The following is a 22232-nucleotide window of genomic DNA, read 5'->3' as shown; positions in this document are numbered from 1 at the left end:
AAGTGGGTGGGGTGAATCACAGCTATAACTCAAAGGAAAGAAAATTTTTTTTATCGCTCAGTCCTGTCAATTGGGAATCCACCAGCAGATTCACTGAGACAATATGGGTAATTTCAAACTTTTGTTTAAAAGCATATATATGGCTTATTCAGGCAAGGAGATGTGTACATTCTAGCCCAAGCAAGCAATCGGAGTCATTCTGTTTTTAAGGAAGGCCAGTTGTTTCAAAGATTTCTAGTTTGAGCAACATCCTCTGTGAATGCACCAGGCCAAGGTGACTACCTTTGCCAACCCAGTGAGAAGGCCTTTGCTGGTCCCCGCAGTGAGGAACCGGCGGGAATGGGTGGCCTCTCCCCACCCGCCTGCGCTGCCTGGGGTGGGTGGGCAGGCTCCACAGGCAGCCTCTGTCTGTGGCCAGACTAGGCCGTCCTGGTGACTCGGGCTTATCAACTGTGGTTTAGAACTGCAGAAGGAGAGTTAGGAGGGTGGGCCAGGGAACACACACCAGGCGCCGCTCTGGCCAGAGAACATGAGGCAGCTGCCCCACAGGGATCTGCACCAAGAAGGTGTGGAAAGCACAAGCATGCATGAAGGTACCACAGATCCCAGAGGGCGCGGCTCACAGCGGCCACAGCAGATGCAGCACTGACCTGGTGTGGTTCCCCCCCTTGAATGAGAAAGAGATCCTGATTCTGCTGTGATAAAAAAGCAAAGCAAGATGATTTGTGGTTTAAAAAGAAGACACTCAAGGGTTAAAATAGTTATTTTAAGTTAACAAAGAAAATTAATCTTCAAATAAGCTGACACTATCTGGAAAACTCATCTGTCCCTAAAGCCCACAATGCATCCACTGCTTCGTTCTCTTACGGAACCTGAGCCTGATGCAAAGGAGTTAGACGTGTGACAGAGGAAGAGTCTGAGAAGAGAAGACACCTTTACAGAATGTACAGCAAGAAAGCCGGCCTGGGCCCCGGGTTACAGTAAGATGCACAGGTCCTTTCAGTCTCGCGGACTCCAGACGGCCGCGCGGGCTGCTCAGATGGACGTCTCCTTCCTGTGCCTGCTGGGCGATGGCTTCACCGGCTCTTTGCCTGCCTTTGGCTGCTCTTTAGCCTCTTTTGGCCCAAGGACACAGTCTCTGGGCGGCTGGAGGGCACCTCTGCGCCACCCAGGCTCCTGGTCCTCCTGCACCTGCTGCTCAGCCTTGGCTCCCTGCATCTGGAGCAGCCGGAGCTGCACGCACAGCTCAATGATGACCTCGCGCTTCTCTTGAATTGCTTGATTCAAATGATTGTTCTTTATTTCCAGCTCTTCGTTCTGTCTCTGTAAATCTTCCAGAATAATCTGCAGCTCCTCCTCATCCTCGCTGTCGCTCTCGGAGGAGTACTCCTCAGTCTCACTTCGGCTGTGCTGCTGGCGACTCTGAATTTCAGCAAGCTCGGCTCTGAGGCGTCCCATCTCTTCTTTTTCTGAGGAAATCTGCCGGCGTAGAAACTGCTCCATGGTCAGGAGCTCCTCCTGTTCAGTCAGGATCTCATTCTCCCGAGCAAGGAGAATATTTATAACTTCTTCATTTTCATTCATCTCTTCTTTGGAAACATCCTCTTTTAAAAGACTGGCTATCTCTTGTGCAATCTTGGTTTCACACTCCTGTCTTTAAGCTTCTCTCAGTTTTCTTTTGAGGGCCATCAAAATTCTTTGGACTTTCCATAATCTTTCTTCTTTAGATAAATCCTTTATCCCACCCTGCAGATATCGATGTAAACAATTCAAAAGAAAACCCTGTCTCCTGATCTCCTCCTTGATGCGCGCCTGGGTCTCTGGCAGCATGGGCATTGTGGCCATGTTAGACCATCGCAGAGGTTTCGTCACTTGCTTTAATACCACATTTCCAAAGAGTTCTTGCACATGTGTGAAAAACACATACAGGACTTGATTGCTGATCTGCACAGTTGGACTGAGCACTATAGAAATATTCTGTGTATTCATTTTTGTTTCCAGTTCATTTGCAATGACATGGTCCATGTGCACAATGAGCCAAGAAGTCAGAAAATAGTTATATTCTGGCAGTTATTTGAGTAAATGCTGGAATTCCTGCACTTTCTCAGTCTTCATGGGCCTCCCACAAACTTCTTCAAATCTCGGCATAAGCTCTTTGGTAACCGAATTCTCTGGAAGGTCTCACAAATACTGCTTCAGCAAACTGGCTACAGTGTCAGGCTCATATTCTTCCAAGTTGGTAGACTCCCCCCGATCATAGGCTGCTTTTAGCTCATCCACCTTTGATTTAATTCCTGATACTCTGTAGATGCCTTCGCATTTCATGCCATACTTCTCTAAGTGATCTATACATTCGTAGAAAACGGCCAGCAGCTGAATGCCATCATACATCATGGTCCTCTCTACTGCATCAGCCAAAGGAATTCCAAAAATGGGTTTGAGATTTGGAACATCAATCTGAGGCACCTCTGGCTCCTGAATTGGCTTTTTCTTTTTCTTCTTTTCCTTCCACTGTTTAACAACATCAGCTGCTGTCAAATCTTTTGACTTCTTCTCTTTATGTTTTTCTTCTTTGTGCTTCTCTTCTTTATGCTTTTCTTCTTTGGGTCTCTCTTTTATTTTAAAATCCTTCTTTTTCTTTTTAGAAAAGCTGGGCTTCTTGAAAACATGGATTCCCTTGGGCCTCTTCATTCTGGAAGGACTTTCTGCCTCATCTCCAGAGCTATCTTCCTGAAAGGCTGCATAGCTTTCAGTCCTCTTTTCCTTTTTCTTAAATTTTCCTATTTTCTTCCCATGGTCTTTCTCATCATCAGGCACTATATCAGGAGACTCATGGAGGATGCCATGGGGAGGTGAGGGCTGGCCAGTGCAGTACAATCCAGGAAACTTAGTAGGACTGATCTCTTCAGAGCTGGGGGTCTGGGTAAGCCCGCTGCCATGCTTCATCCTGCGGTGTTCACTGGGGCTGCTGGTGGGGGCAGGAAGCACTCGGTCTTGCTAATGCCCTGACTAGGAAGGGACGATGTCTTCTCTGTTACCTATCCATTACACCTGTGACTGCTGCCGTGCAACCGACTGCCCCGCCGCCGCGTCTGCCACCTCCTGGTGCTCAGGCTGCTGCTGCTGCAGCCACCGGAGCTGCCTCCTGTGCTGCGCCTCAGGCCGGCCTCTGGCGCCCCATTCCCACCCCGCCCAGCCTCCACCTGTTTACAATGGTTGGGATGGAACAAGCTTTTTTTTTTTTTTCTCCTGGGACCCTGGGGCCCACTGTATCAGTTTGACCTCTGGAAGTGGGGAGAAAGTTGGAGACTGAATACCTAGGGTGAGTCAGGTAGGTATGGAGTGCAGCACCTGCATGATTGACCCTAGCTATTCAGTCATGTGGGTGCATGTAGGGACCCCATACCTCTGTGACTGACCACACCAAAAAAATCCCTTTGATACTGTGATGGTGAATACTGAGTGTCAACCTGATCGCACTGAAGGATACAAAATATTGATCCTGGGTGTGTCTATGAGGGTGTTGCCTAAGGAGATTAACATTTGAGTCAGTGGGCTGGGAAAGGCAGACCCACCTTTAATCTGGGTGGGCACAATCTAATCAGCTGCCAGTGAGGCTAGAATATAAGCAGGCAGAGGCTGGGCGCGGTGGCTCGCCCCAGTAATCCCAGCACTTTGGGAGGTGGAGGCAGGCACCCACGAGGTCAGGAGATCAAGACCATCCTGGCCAACATAGTGAAAGCCCGTGTCTACTAAAAATACAAAAATTAGCCGGTCATGGTGGTACGCTCCTGTAGTCCCAGCTACTCAGGAGGCTGAGGCCGGAGAATTGCTTGAACCCGGGAGGCAGAGGTTGCAGTGAGCCGACATCACGCCACTGCACTCCACAGTCCAGCTTGGGCAAGAGAGCGAGACTCTGTCTCAAAGAAAAAAATATATATATATAAGCAGGTAGAAAAATGTGAAAAGAAAGACTGGCCTAGCCTCCCACCCTACATCTTTCTCCCATGCTGGATGCTTCCTGCCCTCGAACATTGGACTCCAAGTTCTTCAGTTTTGGAACTCGGACTGGCTCTCCTTGCTCCTCAGCCTGTAGAAGGCCTATTGTGAGACCTTGTGATTGTGTGAGTTAATACTTAATAAACTCATATATGTATAATCTCCCATTAGTTCTGTCCCTCTAGAGAACCCTAATACAGATACTAAGGCTCTAGTGAGCATCTCTGTTTGGCAATATTGCATAGGTTGTCATACATTGTTGCTGGGAGAATTAAGTACTGTCTATACTACTACACTGGTAGAGAATAGATAGACTCTCATACCTGGTTTCTCCTGGACTCTGCCCTATGTGTCTTTTGCTTTTGCTGATTTGTGTATGTATCTTTTCACTTCAGTAAGCCACAACCATGACTATAGCACTTTTCTGGGTTCTGTGAGTTCTTCCAGCAAATCATGAAAGCTGAGGGTAGTCTTGATAGACCCAAAAAGGTAGGGTGAATAAAAGTTGATCAACCAAAAAAACTTTCCAAACCAATTATGAGATATTGTCATAATATTTCAAATATTTGCTTAATGTTTAAAAAACTTAAAAAACTTCAAGTTTAAAAAGCTTTCCCATATTTGTGCTATTTGCTATAGAAATTCAGAAGAGGTAAAAATCACTTTAAGTTATAGGGGTCAAGAAGGGTTTTATGGAATAATCTGGACATTGAGCTGGATTTCAAAAGGCACAGGAGAGGAGAAAAGACAGAGCAGGGTGAGAAAAATGCCCTCCAGGGTCAGAGGGCAGTAAATAGAACACTTTGGTTGAAGTGTGAATTTGAGGAAGGAAAGTACAAAGCTAAGATTGGAAATGGAGGCTGCAGCCAAATTATAGAGAGTTTTGATGCTGCTGTTGTTTACCATAAAATTAAAACCCAAGCTTTCAGTAAATTTAAGCTAATTAAATTTCAGAAGGGTCCTGTTTGGGGATGACCCCCTATAGAGGGTTTCCATATGTTCCTAAATTCTAATCAAAAGTGAGTCTACTGCCAGAAAGAGTCACTGTAATAATAACCTTGTGGGGTTCCACACATAACACCTTTCGGTGATGTCCACATCAAATTTACACAATTTATAACTGCAAAATTGAGTTGTCTTCCGCCAGAAATTGTATGCTCCACCTGTCATCTGAAAATCCAGCTGTGTTCTTTTGGATTATTGTAATATCACAGTAATAAAGGTTTTGCAAGCAGAATTTAGCTCACAATTTTGGTAATGTTTCGTGATGCAAAACTGTCTCCAGCTTAGCCTCCCTGTGGTTTCACTGGCCCTAATTCCCCCAAAACTTCTGTTGTCTTGAAGACATGTTGCCCTGAATACATACTGTCATCATCGGGAGTCAGTTGGAGAAAATGAGGTTGCAGTGGATGGAATTTACAAAGAGAAGGTGTCAGGTTTATGCAAAGGTTTGAATTATAGAGGGGCATGAAACTTTGTATGGGTGTTCAATAGTTGTAACTGTGGGTAGACCACCATACATCATTTTCACTACAGAATATTATACAAACCAGCCCACTTCCTTTTCCCCCAGTCCTATAAAGACAACGTTTTAAGAATGGCATGTGTTGTTTTGTGTCAAAGGTGTGTCTTCCATCAGGAGTGGAAAACAAATGCACTCTGTATTTCTTGGTCCTTTAGTTTGGTTCAATGCAAAATTCAGGCCTTTGGCCATATTAGTGTACACACTAATTTTCTCACATACGCTATGTGTATATAAGAGTACTCTGGAGTATATGAGCATATTCTCATATACTCCATTTCACATTTAAAAAATCATATGTACTTAAGTTATATAAACACTTTATCCAGTTTCTACTTAATATCTGGTAGGCATGAGCTTTTAGTATGACTGAAATTGAACCTCTTATTCCCCTTTCTCCAAAACTGTATACTTTCCATATGCCCCTTATCTCAGTGTCACCAATATCTACCCAGACTTCTAAGTCAGACATGAAATCATCGTGACATTTCCCGCTCCTTCATTCTTTACATTCCAGTTAATCACCAAGTCCCAGAGAATTTACTGCCTGAAACCTTCACCATCCTGTTCACTTTTTTCTCTCCTCCCCATATTCCTTAGTTCCTCACATAAGTTATTGAGATAACTCCTTGACTGGTTTCTCTGTTTCTCATCTTCTACCCTCTGATGATTTTCTTTTTGAAAATGCATCATAAAATGTTGTACCAAATATTGTACATGATGGTTGAGGAAGATTTTTTTCTGCCATCTTCCCACTCCTCCTTGTCCAGCTCAATCTTGGAAAAGGCCTGTAGTTGGAAGGAAGAAAACTTCAACAGGAACATTTTGCGAGAGGTGAGGGACCGCTGATAATTGACATGTTATGTTAGAGATATCTGGGTGGAAATACTGAGTAGGTGGTGATTCATGAATGTAATTTAAGGCTGGCAGTATATATTTGGAAGTCTTTAGAATAGTCTTTAGAATACTAGTGGTATCAAAACCCATGAGGTTGGATGAGATCACAAGGAAAAAATAGAAAGGAAAAAAAGGAGAGGTTCAAAGACTGAGACCGGGGGCCTTCCAATGTTTAGAGGATGGGAAGATGAGGCAAAAACAACAGAGGAGACTGAGAAGGAGCTTGCAGAGAGATGGAGAAAAACCCGGACTAGAATGTTGTCCTGGAAGCCAAGTGAGGAGAGCACCAAGGAGGCTGACTGATGGCCTCTATGACACAGTGGTGAAGGGGAAGTAAGGTGAGGATGGAAAACTAACCACTATACTATACTTAACAACGTGAAGGTTGTTGGTGACCTTTCCATTTCTGTAAAGCGGTGGGCACAAAACCCAGGTTTGATTGGGCTGTAAAGAGAAGCAGAGGAGAGTAGTTGAGGGTAGAGAATATAGGCAAAGAGAGGAGTTTTGCTCTAAAAGAAACAGAGAAGGCCGGGCACAGTGGCTCACGCCTGTAATCCCAGCACTCTGGGAGGCCAGGGCGGGTGGATCATCTACGTTTAGGAGTTCGAGACCAGCCTGACCAATATGGTGAAACCTCTTCTCTACTAAAATTACAAAAATTAGCCGGAAGTGGTGGCACGCACCTGTAGTCCCAGCTACTTGGGAGGCTGAGGCAGGAGAATCACTTGAACCTGGGAGGTGGAGGTTGCAGTGAGCCGAGATCATGCCACTGCAGTCCAGGCTGGGTGACAGAGTGAGACTCTTTCTCAGAAAAAAAAAAGAAAAAGAAAAGAAAAATAGGGTAGATGCTGGAGATAGAAGTGAACTCTAGGAGGATTTTTAAGATAAGAGATGTTTACATGCCACTGAGCAAGAGAAAATTGATGACACAGGAAAGAAAGAGAATAGTGACTGAAGTAATCTTTTTGAGTAACCAAGAGGCGATTGGATCTGGCACACAAGTGGAGGGATTGGATTTATCTAAGAGCATGGAGAGTTCTTCGAAATTCACAGGAGAGAAGGCAGAGTATCTGGCACAGATGTTGATAGATAGATGTAGTGGTAGAAGCTTGTGGAAGTTATCTTCTGGCTGCTTCAATTTTCTCAGGAAAATAGAAAGCAAGGTCATCCACTGAGAATGAAGTATTGGAAACTTTGAAAGGTCCCCTTCTCAATGAGGTCTTTCCTCCTCAAGCTATCTGAAATTCAGTCCCCTGAGCACTTATCACATCACTAATATTCTATCTATTTTGCTTACTTGTCAGATTTGCCATTTCCTCACCAGAATTTGAACTCCATGAAAGTAAGTTTTTATGTCTGATTTATTTACTACTGCAACACCAGAACCTAGAATACTGACAGGTAAATAGGTGTTCCATAAATATTTGTTAAGTTAATTAATGGAAGCATTTTGTGATAATTAGAGTGGAGTGGATTGGGCTTTTTAGTACAAAAGTAAAGGAAGCATCTTTCTATCATAGAAGAGTGACAAAAAAAGCTATGGGACTTGCAGGACATATTGTCCTAAGAGTGGGGACCGGTCAGACTGGTGAGTGATTTTGAAGGAAAAGGGGGAAAAATAAGGTTGGTTTTTACTGGCACCTCCATGAGTCCAGCTTATTTAACAAGTTGGTTATAATATCCCATCTGTTTCAGGAAACTGGAGCAGCTTTACATACCTGAAAATTTTCTATAGCTTGGAGAAAATAGTTTTAGACTGCATGGTGGTCAGGCAATTATGAATGTCGAGTCTTCTTCCTTTTCACAATATGTAGCAAAAGCTTTAGGTTCAGCAGCTGACAGCATGACAGGTTATAGGACTGGTGGCCAAAGGGAAATGAATCTTAATAAAACATTAAAATCCATGATTTTGTGGCATACATTTTGGACTGCTATGCTTCTCTGCCAAAATTTAGCCTACGCCACAGAAACTAACTTATACACAAACATGTTTTGAACATAGCTGTATTAATAATAGTTTCCAGTTCAAAAAAAAAAGAAGAAAATAAATGCATCAAGTGACAAGACACCATGTAGTTAGGGGACACATGAAATGGAGTCAGAGACAGAAATTCTTGTCATATGTTAAAGTGTGAGTACACATTCATGCTTTAAAAAACCTATCACCGTTTTTTTGGCAGTGTGCTATCATGAACCAATAGAAAGGGCTAGGCATGAGAATCAAACAGACTTGTATTTGAATCTGTATCAGTCAGGATCAGTCAGAACAGAGAAACCAGTCAAGGTGTTTTCTTTTTTCTTATCTATTTTTGATTCTAAATAATTGTAATGCAGAAAATTGTTTACACCATTGATGACAGGGCTGAGGGAATTGATGGAAAAGAAGGCAGGTATGGGCAATTCAGAGATTAGCAAGAACAAGGAGCTATGATAACTTCTAGGCATATGTGGCAAGAAGGAGGTGGATTATCAGAGCCCTGAAGCTGAGACCATCTAATGGGAGCTAGAACTATAGCTAGACCAATTAGACCTGGAGCCAGGAAGGAGCTGGAGCTGCTTCTGGAAAGCTTAGCCCAGGTAAAGCAAAAAGTGGGAGGAATAGCTTATCTTGTCTTTTTGCCTCCAGTCTCTAGGTCCCAACCCTCCTACCCCTTGGAACCCACAAAGGAACCTGGGAATTATAGTTCCTACAAAGAAACCTCTCAGAAACCCTGTTCAACCTTTTATCAGCTGTGAATCCTTGAGTGATTGTTTTAACATTTAGAATCTATTTCTTTATCTGCAATGTGAGAAAAGAGGTGTCTACGTCATAGGGGTTTTTGTAATTCCAGATGCAATAATGTATGCACAGTGCCCAGTTCAGAGTGGAAGCTCAAAACATGCCATTTCCCCTTTCTCATCTAGAAATATTCCTTAAAGCTTTGTTTTCCTAGAGAAATGAAGTAACTAATGATTCTGAAGAGAACTTGGCCACCAAATCTTATCTTCAGCAATGCTTTAATTTTAATAATCTTCATCAAAAGCAGCACAGAACCCAAAACTGACTCAAAGAGGCAATTGCTCAAAGCTCACATTTATCTAGAATTGTTTCTTTGAAATCTTGGTCAGTTCTGGGGGGCCCCTGACAAGATAATGTTTGTGGTAATGGCCACAAAATCAATGAAGTGTTTCTAGAAGAGACAAGGCAATAGCCCTTAATTTTTGCTGCTAAAATAAGATGTATTTTTCATAGATCTAGAAAAAGATCTATGAAAAATACAGAAAAATAGAAATAGAGGGGTTTTAAGTAGAAAAATAGAAAAAGAGGGGTTTAATAGCTGCACTGAAATCTTAAGGGAGACATGTCTTTTGACAGTAAAACCTACTCTCAAGGTTAGGAAAAGTGCATACAAAAGTGTATGTGAGGAAACACAGTGAAACCTCATTTATTTAGTTTGACCTAATTTGAAATTTGGGATAACTTGGTCTTGGAAAGATTTAAGTTCCTGCTGAAGAATCTAATTAATTCAATTCAGCAAGCTCTTACTGAGCTCCTACAGTTGCTTCTGACCTGGTGCCGGGATCAGGATGAAAACTCATAACACCTGTAACACTGTCTTTGCTTTCAAGGTGTTGGTTTCTTGCTGTTTGTGTAAATTATGATTCTACGAGCCAACTTAATTTATTTAATTAAAAACTTTAAGCAAATTGCATAAATCAATACAAATAATTTTTATCTCTTCATTAAAGCATACTGTGCAGAACTGTTATTTTGCTTAAAGAGGTAATCACAAATAGAAAAAAATGTGAATTTCTTTGGCAGATAGTTTCAGGACCAAAATCCAACTTTGTCACACACTAGAGTGACTTTGGACAAAGCACCAACTTGTAGATAATAATGTCTTCTCTGTAGAATTGCCATGGTGGTTAACTAAGGAAATATGTGAGAGGGTTTGGCCCACTGCCCAGTTCCAATTCGTAAGAAACATTTGAGGATTCCCTTTCTTCCTTTCTCTTGGAAATGCTTCACCTTTTAGCAACAAATTTTAGTTATCCAGTCACTGGAGAGTAATATAAAACTAGTCAAATTTTTTTTAAATTTCAGAATTATTTATAATCAGCCATGTCCTATCTAGAGTTTACTTGAATAAAAAGAGTTTTGTGTTTTTGACTTACATACAAGAAAGCACAATTGAGGGTACAGGGAGATCAGTTTTTCTCCTGATAACTAGACTGTTGCAGAATTTCTCTCTTTCTCTAGGAAACAGAAAAAATATTTATTCCCTAGAGCCACCACTGCTATACTTTTGGTATATTTTCCTTTTAATAGGCAGTTTTCTTTATGGAATTGAATTAATGCTGTATATAATATGTATTTGGTATCCTACCTTTTAGGGTAATTGTATATTATAAGCATTTTCCCATGTCATTAAACACTCTGCAAAGCACAATATTCCATTGTAAAGAAGTATCATCATTATGTAAATATCCTCTTACCATTGGGCCCATTGCTTAAGTTTCATTTGCTTTATTATAAATAACACTGTAAATATACCTTGATGCTTGAATATAGACCCATATTATTGGACTGTTTCCTGAAAATAGACACCTAATCATACATAATAGGTCAAAGTTAATACACGTTAAAGAAGCACTTGATAACAAATATCCACTGAGTGCATTAGCCTGTGAATTATAATTTTAAAAATATTTAAACTTTTAAAGGAACTTTAAGGAACAAAATAATGTATATTATTATTTCAGCTTTCAGTTGTTTAAATAATAATGAGATTGGAGAATTTTAAATGTTCTTGGTGGCCATTTGAATTTCTTATTTGGCAAATTGCTTGTGATAGAGCAAATTTTTCCATTTCCTGTTTCTTGAGCATTCTCTCTACTCCAGACATTGGAACAAGGTATATAGAAATTCATAAAATATTATCCCTATTTTTGAGGAATTCTACATATCAAAGGAGAGAGGGGAAAATATAGTGTCATGAGATCAATAATGAAAACATAGAAATAGTTTGCAGTTATAATAAAGTGTGATTAATCTTTGAGACTGAAGTTGTTTTTGAAGGATGAATGGGAATTTTCCAGGGAGATAACTAGGGAAGGGCTTTTCAGTCCAGAAAGTTAAGAGCATGCACAAAGCCTAGAAGTTTGGAGGAGCAAATATGCAGGAACTAAAAGTAGTTAGCAACTGCTAGGCTATAAAATGGGTTAGGAGAGGATCAAGTGGGAAGAGAGGAAGGTGGGAAGATGGAGAAGTTTGCAAGAACCAGATGGTGCAGAACCTTGTGTTTCGTGCTGAGCAGTATGACTTGACCCAAACGGTGATGTGTAGCCACTGAAGTCAGTCTTTTTATTCTAATAATTTCTGATTTTGTAGCTAAAGAAGTAGATGGCAATTTAAGATTTTTAAATGTCTCATCTTAAACCAGAACAATCTGTTTATACTTTTGCTATGCTAAACATGCTATGGAAAAAACAACACTGATTATGTGATGTTACCTTGGAGATGTGAAAATTATTTTAAGAAGCAGGCTGATTGCCTTGTCCATAGCTCAATCCCACCAGGGCCCAATTATTTCTCTGATAACACACACATCCTTCATCTATTTAGTTCTGGGAAATGGTGACATTTTTCGTGCCACAGCAAAATTGTATGTATTTTAGCACTGTCAAGCAATTTGCATTTTACACAGATTCAACATCCGTATCTTTTTCAAGCCATTGCATGCCATTTGATTTAGGAAAGTCATTAAGCCATACTGCATAACTTATATGTTAAGGTTTAAAGTATAGATGTTAACTTGATAGCTAACCATTACCTTCCCTCTGAAGGCCAAACAGTCCCAAGTGGCGTCTGGTCAAACTCTAGGGACTTTCTCTTTTTCTGTAGTTCTGTCAGCACTGCAAACACAACCATATTGGCAAGTGAGCCTTGAATGGCAGAATTGTGTGGAATTATTTAAGTAACAACCGAGGTCAAATTACTTCCATGCACTTATTAAAAATAAACTTTTTTACTGATGTACAGCATATATACAAAAAAATACAAAGAAGTATATATCTAGACAAGTTATCACAGAATAAGTACCCCCCTGAAATCACCACCCAAGTCTCAAAATAAAATATTACCAGCACCCCAGAAGCCTCATTCATATCTGTCCCCCACCTCCCAGTCAGTTTGATCTTTCTTCTTCCCACAGGTAATCATTATCTAATTTCCACCACCGTAGATTATCTTCTTTCATTTTGGGTTATTTTAGTATTATTATTTTGTACCTGGCAATATTAGTTCAATTTATTCATGTTGTTGTAAATATACCACAATTTATAAGTTCACTTTATTTTTCATAGACTTTGGGGATGTTTGGGGCTGTCATAAATAATATGGCTACAGATATTCTTAACACATGGTTTTTGGCATGCATATGTGTGCATTTCTGTGGGATGCATTTCCAGAAGTGGAAATGCTAGATCATTCAGCATGCTTATATTTAACTTTAATAGGTACTACCAAATAGCATTCCAGAGTGTTTGTACAATTTTGATTCTTATCAACAGTGTATATATCTCCTCTAGATCCACACCAATACATTATTCATTTTCGTTTTAGACATTCTGTAAGGTGTATATCTTGTTTGGTTCTAATTTATATTCCTCATATGACTAAGTTGAACATCTTTTTATATGTTTATTGATTCTTTGGATATTCTTTTTAGAAAGAGGCTGTTTTAGTCTCGAACTCACATTTTTATTGCATTAATCTTTTACTGACTGATTTATTGAAGGAGTTTTATGTATTCTGGATACTAGTCCTTTGCATATTTTGTGAATATTTTGTGAACATCTTTTTATATGTTTATTGATTCTTTGGATATTCTTTATAGAAAGATGCTGTTTACTGATTGATTTATTGAAGGTGTTTTATGTATTCTGGATACTAGTCCTTTGCATATTTTGCAAATATATTTTTCTAGTGTGTGGTTTGTTTCTTAACTCCCTTCGTGGTGTCATTTGATCTACAGAAACTTAATTTTAATGTAGTCCAGTGAATTTTTTTCCTTCATGGTTAGTTTTTTTTTTTTTTTGTACTTTGCAAGAATTGTCTTCACATCCTATCTGTGTACTTTGAAAGGGAGTATTGAATAGCTTATTTTTTTTCCTCAGAAAGTTTACTTACTTTTTTGTTGTTTGTAACCAATTGGAGATTAACATGGGCAAGGTGCTTTTGCAGATGCTAGGACCCTTGGGTCTGCACAAACTCAGATTGATTTGTTTCTTTAAAGAATGTTTTGTTTGAACTCCATCTTTTTGAGAACCAGCGACTCTCTGTAGCCATTTAGTCTATCAATGCCACCTCTCAACCTGCATCATGGAGAGATCAGACATCTTCAGTCCATACTTGATCATCTAATTTGTCTCATAAGGAAGGAGAGAAAGAGCAAGGGGTTATGCCTATGAAGAATAACTCCCATAGCAAAGTCATCTCTCATTCTATTGCCAGCAGTGGGGTATGTGAGACAGGCTCCAAGTACCAAAACCACTTGTAAGAAGGGGTGTCAGGTGAGCACATCCACTTGTGTTTTCAGAGAAAGGTGGGCCTGAATTGAATATCAGGAAGAACTAGAAAGAGATTTGGGCCAATCCAACAGGGAGGGAATGGTTGTAATTTCCTATGGCTGGGCTTAAATATGTTTGTGGAGCAAGTCACATGAGGAGAACAATGTCTTGGAACATATCTGGAAATACTCATTGTCAGATACTTTCCCCCACATAATTTCTTTCTTTACATGTTAGACATTCCTATATCAATAAAATTCTCTTAACATTTAATACAGTCATTTTAAACATGACCATAATGTTAAAGAAATATGATTCTCTTCCTCAGTCTCCCATAAACAAGAAAGTACTTTGCATTTCTGAGAGTTCTGTTTCTGTGAAGAGGGTATTAGCATTGTGCTTCCCTAAGTACAGCAGGAAAATGTGTGATTCTGTGTTTTTTCTTCCTCATTAGAGATTGTTATTAATAGTCTTCTAGGGGCACTAACACTATTTCTTGTCAGAAAGGAGAAGGCCAGTGAGTCTAAAATAGCTCTGCTTTTCCCTGCCCCTGGCCTTATACAGAATACTGTTCCTCTTTCAGGAAGTGTGGTCCTATAATCCTGTCTGGCCTTAGTTGGCAGTCATTCTCCACATTGGCAGCCAAATGATAGTATGTCTTCTATGTCTTTTATCTGGTGAAAAAAAGAGTCTGTGGGCCTCCAAAGGAAAGACTGGTCAAGCAACTACCTGGTACTCTTGGTTAGAATGCTTGGCCACTGTTTCCTGTGTGTGGCCATTAACATAACTTTCTTCCCCCAGTTTTCAGTCATTTCCTGTTCCCACTTACAACCCTTGGCACCTCCTGGCATCAGCTAGTATCTTCCTTCTATGGCCTTTGTCTGCCTTTGGGTCCCTGCCTCTTGGATCACATGTTGTTCTGTCACTGCTTCTTTGGATGGCAGAATCTCTCTACTTACAGGCAAGTGAGACTCAAAAATGCTGTCTGTTAGTAGTGGTGGGATGGGGCACAAATGCTTCTTTTTCCATCACTCCCCACTTACCTTCTTACCACATTCTACCCTTAATTATACCAAACTATTTTTAGACATCTAAATACCTCTTCCACCCTACCCCTTCTTCTATCTGTCACTCTTACAGGTGATGATGACCTAGTACACACTGCCTCTTCTGCTTTGAACTTTTCATATCCCTCTCCTCTCATCATCCGTTCCCTATATTTATCTTTCAGAATCCACTTCAGGCATGGAGCCTCCCAGAAGCTTTCCTCATTACTTTTCTAACCCAACCCTGATCCCCTAAGTTGTCTCTGAAGACGTTTCTATGGATTTCCAGAGCTCATTGTGTATACGCTTCCTGGCACTCCTCACACTCTGTTTAGTTATGTGCCTATTCACCTGTCCCCCATACTAGACCCTGGGTTCCTTGAAATCAGGAATCCCATATTTTTACTTGGGTTAGCAGCTCCTATACCAATGCCCAACATATTTGAGCTAGCACTCAAAATATATTTACTGATCGATGAATGATGACCTAAAAAATGTGCTCTGAAGGAAACAAAATATCTTACAGATTAATGCTGAGCTCTTTATAACTAATTTATAAGTTTATTTCGGATCTTTTCAAATATCTCCCCCGACCATTCTACTAACACTTCTCTGTACACATGCTAATAGGGAAAGAAACTGAACTTTTTAAGCCTTTTTAATAGAGAAAAAGAACATTAATTTGCTTTCAACAAATTTCAAATTTGTGAAAATTTAGTTAAGGACTGATTTTAAGTTTAGCAAATATATCTTCAAAGACGATACCTTTTAATTTTGTACTGTAGGTGAGAACATTTAAATTATTCAGAAGATGAATATTTCTCCTATTAGTTTAGGGAAAAAATATTCTTATATATTAAATTTATAAAATAAAAATGTAAAATAAAATTTATAGAATAAAGAGAGAAACCAAAGGCTTCTGCTAAATAGCATTTTTCTAGTTGTTAGTTTATATCCTTGAAAAACAATAGTCCAATTTCAGAATCTTTTGGTTATCTCAGACAACATAAACAGATTCTGACCAGTAAATAATAATGAATTTTTATATAATGAAATGGCCTTTAAAGTAGAATTCTACCATTAGTTAGCTGTGTGGCTTTAAGCAACTTAACCTCTATAACCCTAGCTTCTTCATGTGAAAAATGTAATTACTCTAAGAATTATATGGGGAAAAATATATAATACCTGGCCCAGTGTGCCATGCAGTGCTAGTAGAAGATATTATAATTATACTAACATGATCCAAATTAGTGAGGGCGTTTTATGTTATCTAAGTTTTCCTAGGTATGATTATGATTACAATTAAATTCTCAAGTCTGGCAAAAGATAAACAATGCCTCCTATTTTTAAGTGTTAGAGTCCATGAAATACTAATTTGCCCTATGAGCAGACATGTGTTTGTTGCTGTTATTATTTTGATGATGATGATGATGATGATGATGATTGTCTAACAGGTATCTTTCCCTTTGGGAATTTTTGTTTTGGTTTTTGGTATGGATCAGATGGGCTCAACCCTGCCACTTCACCCCTCATCCACAGATATGAGTTCAGTACCTAGATTCATTCAACAAGAATAGCATGTCTCCTTGCTTATTGGTTCAGTGATGGATTCATAATCCAAACAAGGCCAATCAGAACCTTCCCTGTTAATGTGTTTGATTCAGGGACATTGGGAGAAAGTATGACTCTGTTCTTCTCAAATCAATAGCTACCGTAAACTAGAACTGCTGACAGCCATGTTCTATGGCTGCATGGAAGTGACTATCTAAAGGAAGATAAAAGTAAGCCAAAACACAGGAAAAAGAGAAGTGAGAGCTGGAGAGATAAAAATAAACCCTGGTTCAAACCATTGATGTTCTATTTATACTGGGCACTACAATTCCTTTTTTTTTTTCTTGTACTTAAGATATAAATTGTTATTCTGTCATTTTCAATACATAGGGTCTTTACTAATACACCTCAAAGCAGCAAGAAACTGCTGCAGAAGAAGATAAAAGTAAGGCAGAAGAAGATAAAAGTAAAACAAAAACCTTGATGATCAGTACAATTATTCCTAATTAAATATTCATATTCCAGAACAACTTTTAATTTTATTAATATATATCCTCATATAACTATGGAAGAACTCACCAACAAATATCCAAACTCTCAAATATCCATTCTTTTCATCAACAGTTCCAAGTTATAAAAAATGTATTTATAGATAGTGACTCTGATATTAGGAGAAAAAGAAAACTTGGCTATGCTCTGTATCCTCTAAATTTGGTATTTCCTATCCCAAATTTACAAACAGAATAAATGAATCTTTCCTTTTTCTTTCTGTTGATTCCCGAATATCCCACTCCTTCAAATGTGTATCCTATTCAATATCCTAAAATTCTCAGCAGTCTTTGGATTCAAAGTTCAAAACAAAGTGAAACTGAAAATTCTCAAGAGGGGACAATAATGTGATGGAAAGGAAAAAATGTCAGTTATTCCTGCCATGGATAAAAGTAGAGCCTCCTCTCTTACATTCATGTAAAATCGTTTTTGTTTCTATCTTCTCTATTATAGCCTGAGTTATATATTAGTCAAGAACTAATATATTCAAAGTCTTGGTGACCAATATTATTCTAGGATTAGAGGATCACCCACCTTCTAAAAGTCTTTCTTCTCGTCCATTTTTTCTTTAGAATACTTCCAATTAATGCTTAATGTTTGTTCTCAGAGACTGTCTTCTCAGCTGCAAGATGATGGACACTGCTTACCTCCTCTCTTGCTTGCTACTTACCTCCTACCCCAGTGACATGTGGCAATAGCAGGTGCTTTTCGTTATCTACTGACTCCAATCTTTTCTTTTTCCCTTGTTAACAAAATTCTGACCTTGTTCAGAATGGCAGTGTTCTCACATTCACAGGGATGAGCAATTGATTGGTCAATGCCAGTTATGGCAGACTTGTTTCCAGCTGTCTTAGCTCTTCAATAGCCAAATGTGGTCATGTGAGCCAAGCATCAATTGACTCTGAAGTGGTTCTGGGAAGGCTTCTGATCCTGACGGAAAGAGATACACTCTGTTATGAGCCCTCCCATTTCTTCCTTCTTCCTAGCTTAGACATGAATTTGGAATATAAACAGCAGCTGCCATATTGCTATATGAGCTATGGACATGAGGATGAAAGCCAAAATGCTGAAAATTTCAGAACACATATGTGGAAAATCTGGGTCTGTGATGTTGTTGAGTAGTTAACTAGTGTAGAAGCTAGCTGGCTCCATATTTCTTGGCATGTAATGAAAATACACTATTTTTCATTTAAGGTGCTGTTATCAAGTCTCTCTAATTTGTAGCCACACACCCAGTAATAATGTCCACATATGCTATTTAGGACTTCTCTGCCTAGAAAACTGAGAGGATGCCTCACTACCTCATGTTGGATGTCGCCCTCTCTGCAGGTCACTGATACCATGGGCTTGGCTTCTGTGTCCCCTGGGCACCATTTTCTCCTCTGAGCCTACCTGTTACCACCACCAGACATCAATTATTTATATGACAGCCTGGATGGTACTTTTATTTTTCATGTTGCTTAAAGCAGAGAGCACACACAGCAATAAAGATCAGTCCCCAAAGTGAATATTCTCAAAGTGCAAGATGAATTTGGACTGGAATCAGAGAACAAAAGTGAGTCAGGTTTGCACAGCAGTGATTCCCATAAAAATGGAGATCCAATTGACAGAAATAGTGCAGGACTAAACTGAGACATACTGATACATTTTTCCCCTTCAAACTAAAAATATTTAACTATCTATTCAACAGTAGAGATAAAGGGAGAAACTGATTTCCTGTTAATAACAATCATACACTGGAAGAGGTAACATACTAAATGCACTTTTACCAACTTAAGATTCAATCTTCTGAAGATGAAAAATAAGAAAAATATTTCCTATAGTTCTGGATCCGTCTTCTGTTTTTGTCATCGTTGTTGTTGTTGGTTTTGGTTTTTGTCGATTTTCTGAACCAGAAAACTTTCTGTGAACTCCACTAAAGGGTTAACAGTAGGATAATAAACTACGTATTCACTTTAAATAGCCTTAGTGCCATGCATTCTTTCATTTCAGAAATTTCAGCTGTGATTGCTGATTTCAGGCTCCTCAGAATATTCAACAGAATAGATAATTCAATCAGAGAATAGATAGGCACCATCAAGCAGGGTTGTTTGTATTTCCTCTTAGCAGAGCAATACCGTTTGCATTTTGTTCATCAAGTGCAGGTGGAAACCTGAGTTAACTGGCACCTGTTCCTGATTTACTCTGTTGATGCCTTAGCATTCCTTAACAACTGATATCCTTGGCAGTTGTCTGGTTGGCATGCCCCTTAACACAGTTCTAAATGAGTCACCGTTGTAGGAGAAATGCAGAGGGAGAAGAAAGAGGGCATCTACAATGCCCAGAGGGAAATCCCATGGACAGCTGGGTGCTGAGCTCTCTTTGTGTGGGTGTTTCTGCCTGCAGGCCTGAAAGGAATAAGCACAACTCCCAACAGAGTATATCATATCACCGCAGGGTATATCCTGATTTGAACTTGTTACAAAAATCCAGAATCTTCAGCTAAGTCGACAGCAACCAAATAATATATTTCCCTCATTTCTTTATTCTTCTTCATTTTAATAATTAAGACGGTTAAATATATTTATTGGGAATCTATTGTATATTAAGCACTGTTCTAAAAACCACAGGTGATATAGCAAATGTATCTCGGAATTCCCAACTGAATAACCACAGGATTGAAATTAAAAGTGAATGTGATAATAATCGAATGAAAACAAAATGCTGTTGATGGCAAAACAAAAATGAAAATGATCACACCCAAGTTAAATATGTGTACCATTTGTCATATTCAACAACACTGGTTCCACTTGCTGTGCTGAGTATGTTGTTTTAAACTTAGAAATATAACCCTCTACCAGCCTCTAGCTAACAGTAGATGAATAAAAAGGAATTAGGCCCATTCAATATTCTAGAAGACGTGAAAAATAATGTATAATGTTTTAAGAAATGAATTTCCAGCAACTTTCTACAACTGAGCTGACATTCAGCACACAAGTCCACATTTATTAGACTCCAGGAAACTATCGTAACTGGAGAGAAAGTAAAATAACCAAAGATACACATTTTTAAACTTGCGCAAAAATCTGAGAAGTGTCAGTTTATTACTAAAATTTGTGGTCATAATTTTAAAAATATGTTTTCACCAAACTAGTTCTGACTGTACTAGGTCAGTCAGAGAGAAAGGATGGTTCTATTGTAAGAAAGGTTGTTAGGAAGAAGAATTTCTTCAAGACTATAAGCAAGTGCTGCTGTCAAATGGAAATGAGGGTGTTTGCTCCATGGAAATGATTGGGTCTTTGAAGTGGCATCACAGAAGCCTCTTTGTATTACTGTACGTCACAGTTTCACAAGAGAGGCCTTAAGTTTTCCTAACCAAAAGAAAATAATAATGATGATAGCAACAATGTCCTTTGGAAAGAATCTAGAAATGAATTTCTTCTGGTGGACAAAAGAATAACTAATAAAGCTAAACACCATATAGTTCATATACACACATTATCAGGTAACATATGTCTGAGTAATAAACTTCACTTTATAGAATATCTGAGTTTAAGTAGGATCAGATAAAAACATTATTCAGAGAGTCTTATTTTTGATATTTCCTTAACATTAAAATATATTTTTTTTTTGATGGGAAAAAATAATATCCTTGAAGACTCACATTAAACACCTTTGATGAAAAAACATAACCTAGTGGCCATGGCCGTGCTATGCTCACCACCATGTGTTTTTTGTTTTTTGTTTTTGTTGTTGTTGTTTTGAGAGAGTCTCACTCTGTCACCCAGGCTGGAGTGCAGTGGCAAGATCTCGGCTCACTGCAAACTCCGCCTCCTGGGTTCGCGCCATTCTCCTGCCTCAGCCTCCTGAGTAGCTGGGACTACAGGTGCCCGCCACCACGCCCCGCCAATTTTTTTGTATTTTTAGTGGAGACGGGGTTTCACCGTGTTAGCCAGGATGGTCTCGATCTCCTGACCTCCTGATCTGCCCGCCTCGGTCTCCCAAAGTGCTGGGATTACAGGCGTGAGCCACCGCACCCAGCCCTCACCACCATGTTTTACCAACAGTACAGCTGTATGGAGAGAGAAAGTTCTTACTTAGCAATCCACACATACTTTTAAATCAAATTATTTTTATTCTGTTCTTTCACAGCTTTGAGAGATTCCTTTAGATACCTTGCAATTCCTCCTATCCCTGTTCTCCCAGCCTGTTTATATATTCTCCCTGCTGTATCTGGTATTTCTGTAGCACTGCATGCAAGGGTTTCTGAAATTGTTGCGTGGTCTTTTCTCCCCAATTATTGGTTACGTGTTTACAAATGTATACATAGTTAGGTAACTTTAGCTGTTGAACAAATAAATTCCAAAATTTCAGTAACTTATCACAATACAAGGTTATCCTATGCTCTTGTATTGTATATGTTCCTGGCTGGAGGGCAGCCTTCTTCTACAAGATGATTCCAGGACTCCAGGTTGTTCCATTATTCAGGTCTGCCGTCCTCTCCAGTCTCCAGTGCAGAAGGCACATTTTCTTCTTGACAGCCTTGCATGGAAGTGAGTCACAACACTTCTTCTGCCTTTCCATTGGCAATATCTTTTTGTATGATCCAACCTACAAGCAAAGGGTAGGTAGAGTAACCACCAGCTGGGCAGCTTCTTCCCAGCCATGACCCTCCACTAAGAAATAGGAAACATCAATTTCTACTAAATAGTTCAATGTTTCTAACCCCCCCCCCCGCCCCAATTTGCAATAGAATTAGGCTACAAATATACACTGTCAGAAAGTAGCATCATTGTCAATGATAGACTCCAATCTCAAAAGGCCTTTATATCTAAGAGTCTAAGTTATGTTAAATTAATTGGAGATAAGGAAATACATTAAAACATCTGTAGTACTTCAGCTTTCCCTATGTCAGCAAATCGGTAACTTTGAAAACATGAAGATGCCTGTAATAAGAAAAAAAGAATTCATTTATACAAGAAATGTGTATTGAACACCAATTATGTCTTAAGAATTAGATGAGCTTGGCTGAAGACAATAAGAAATATAAAATCTTTTCCATGGTCTTGAATTGCTCTTAGGAAAGTAGACAGAATTGTTTTTTTGTGGGTTTCTTTTTTGAAGGTAGGATATATGTT

The 22232-nt window shown here is 39.3% G+C and overlaps 2 protein-coding genes across 4 annotated transcripts in view; one reads left to right on the top strand and one right to left on the bottom strand.

Annotated features, from left to right (window-relative positions):
* PEX5L (peroxisomal biogenesis factor 5 like) overlaps positions 1-22232 on the top strand; it is a 686817-nt gene that overhangs the window by 154879 nt on the left and 509706 nt on the right. The window lies entirely within an intron of this gene.
* Positions 746-6508, bottom strand: LOC129462075 (ralA-binding protein 1-like). The gene is given in 5 exon segments (XM_063619965.1): positions 746-2972; positions 2975-3005; positions 3052-3203; positions 3407-3512; positions 6332-6508. Coding segments are annotated over 5 exon segments (2403 nt in total). The 3' UTR covers positions 746-1035.

The sequence above is a fragment of the Symphalangus syndactylus genome, chromosome 17 (genome assembly GCF_028878055.3).
Source record: "Symphalangus syndactylus isolate Jambi chromosome 17, NHGRI_mSymSyn1-v2.1_pri, whole genome shotgun sequence".
Lineage (NCBI taxonomy): Eukaryota > Metazoa > Chordata > Mammalia > Primates > Hylobatidae > Symphalangus > Symphalangus syndactylus.
Note: the sequence above shows the minus strand (reverse complement) of the source record. Positions and strands in the feature narration are given on the sequence as shown.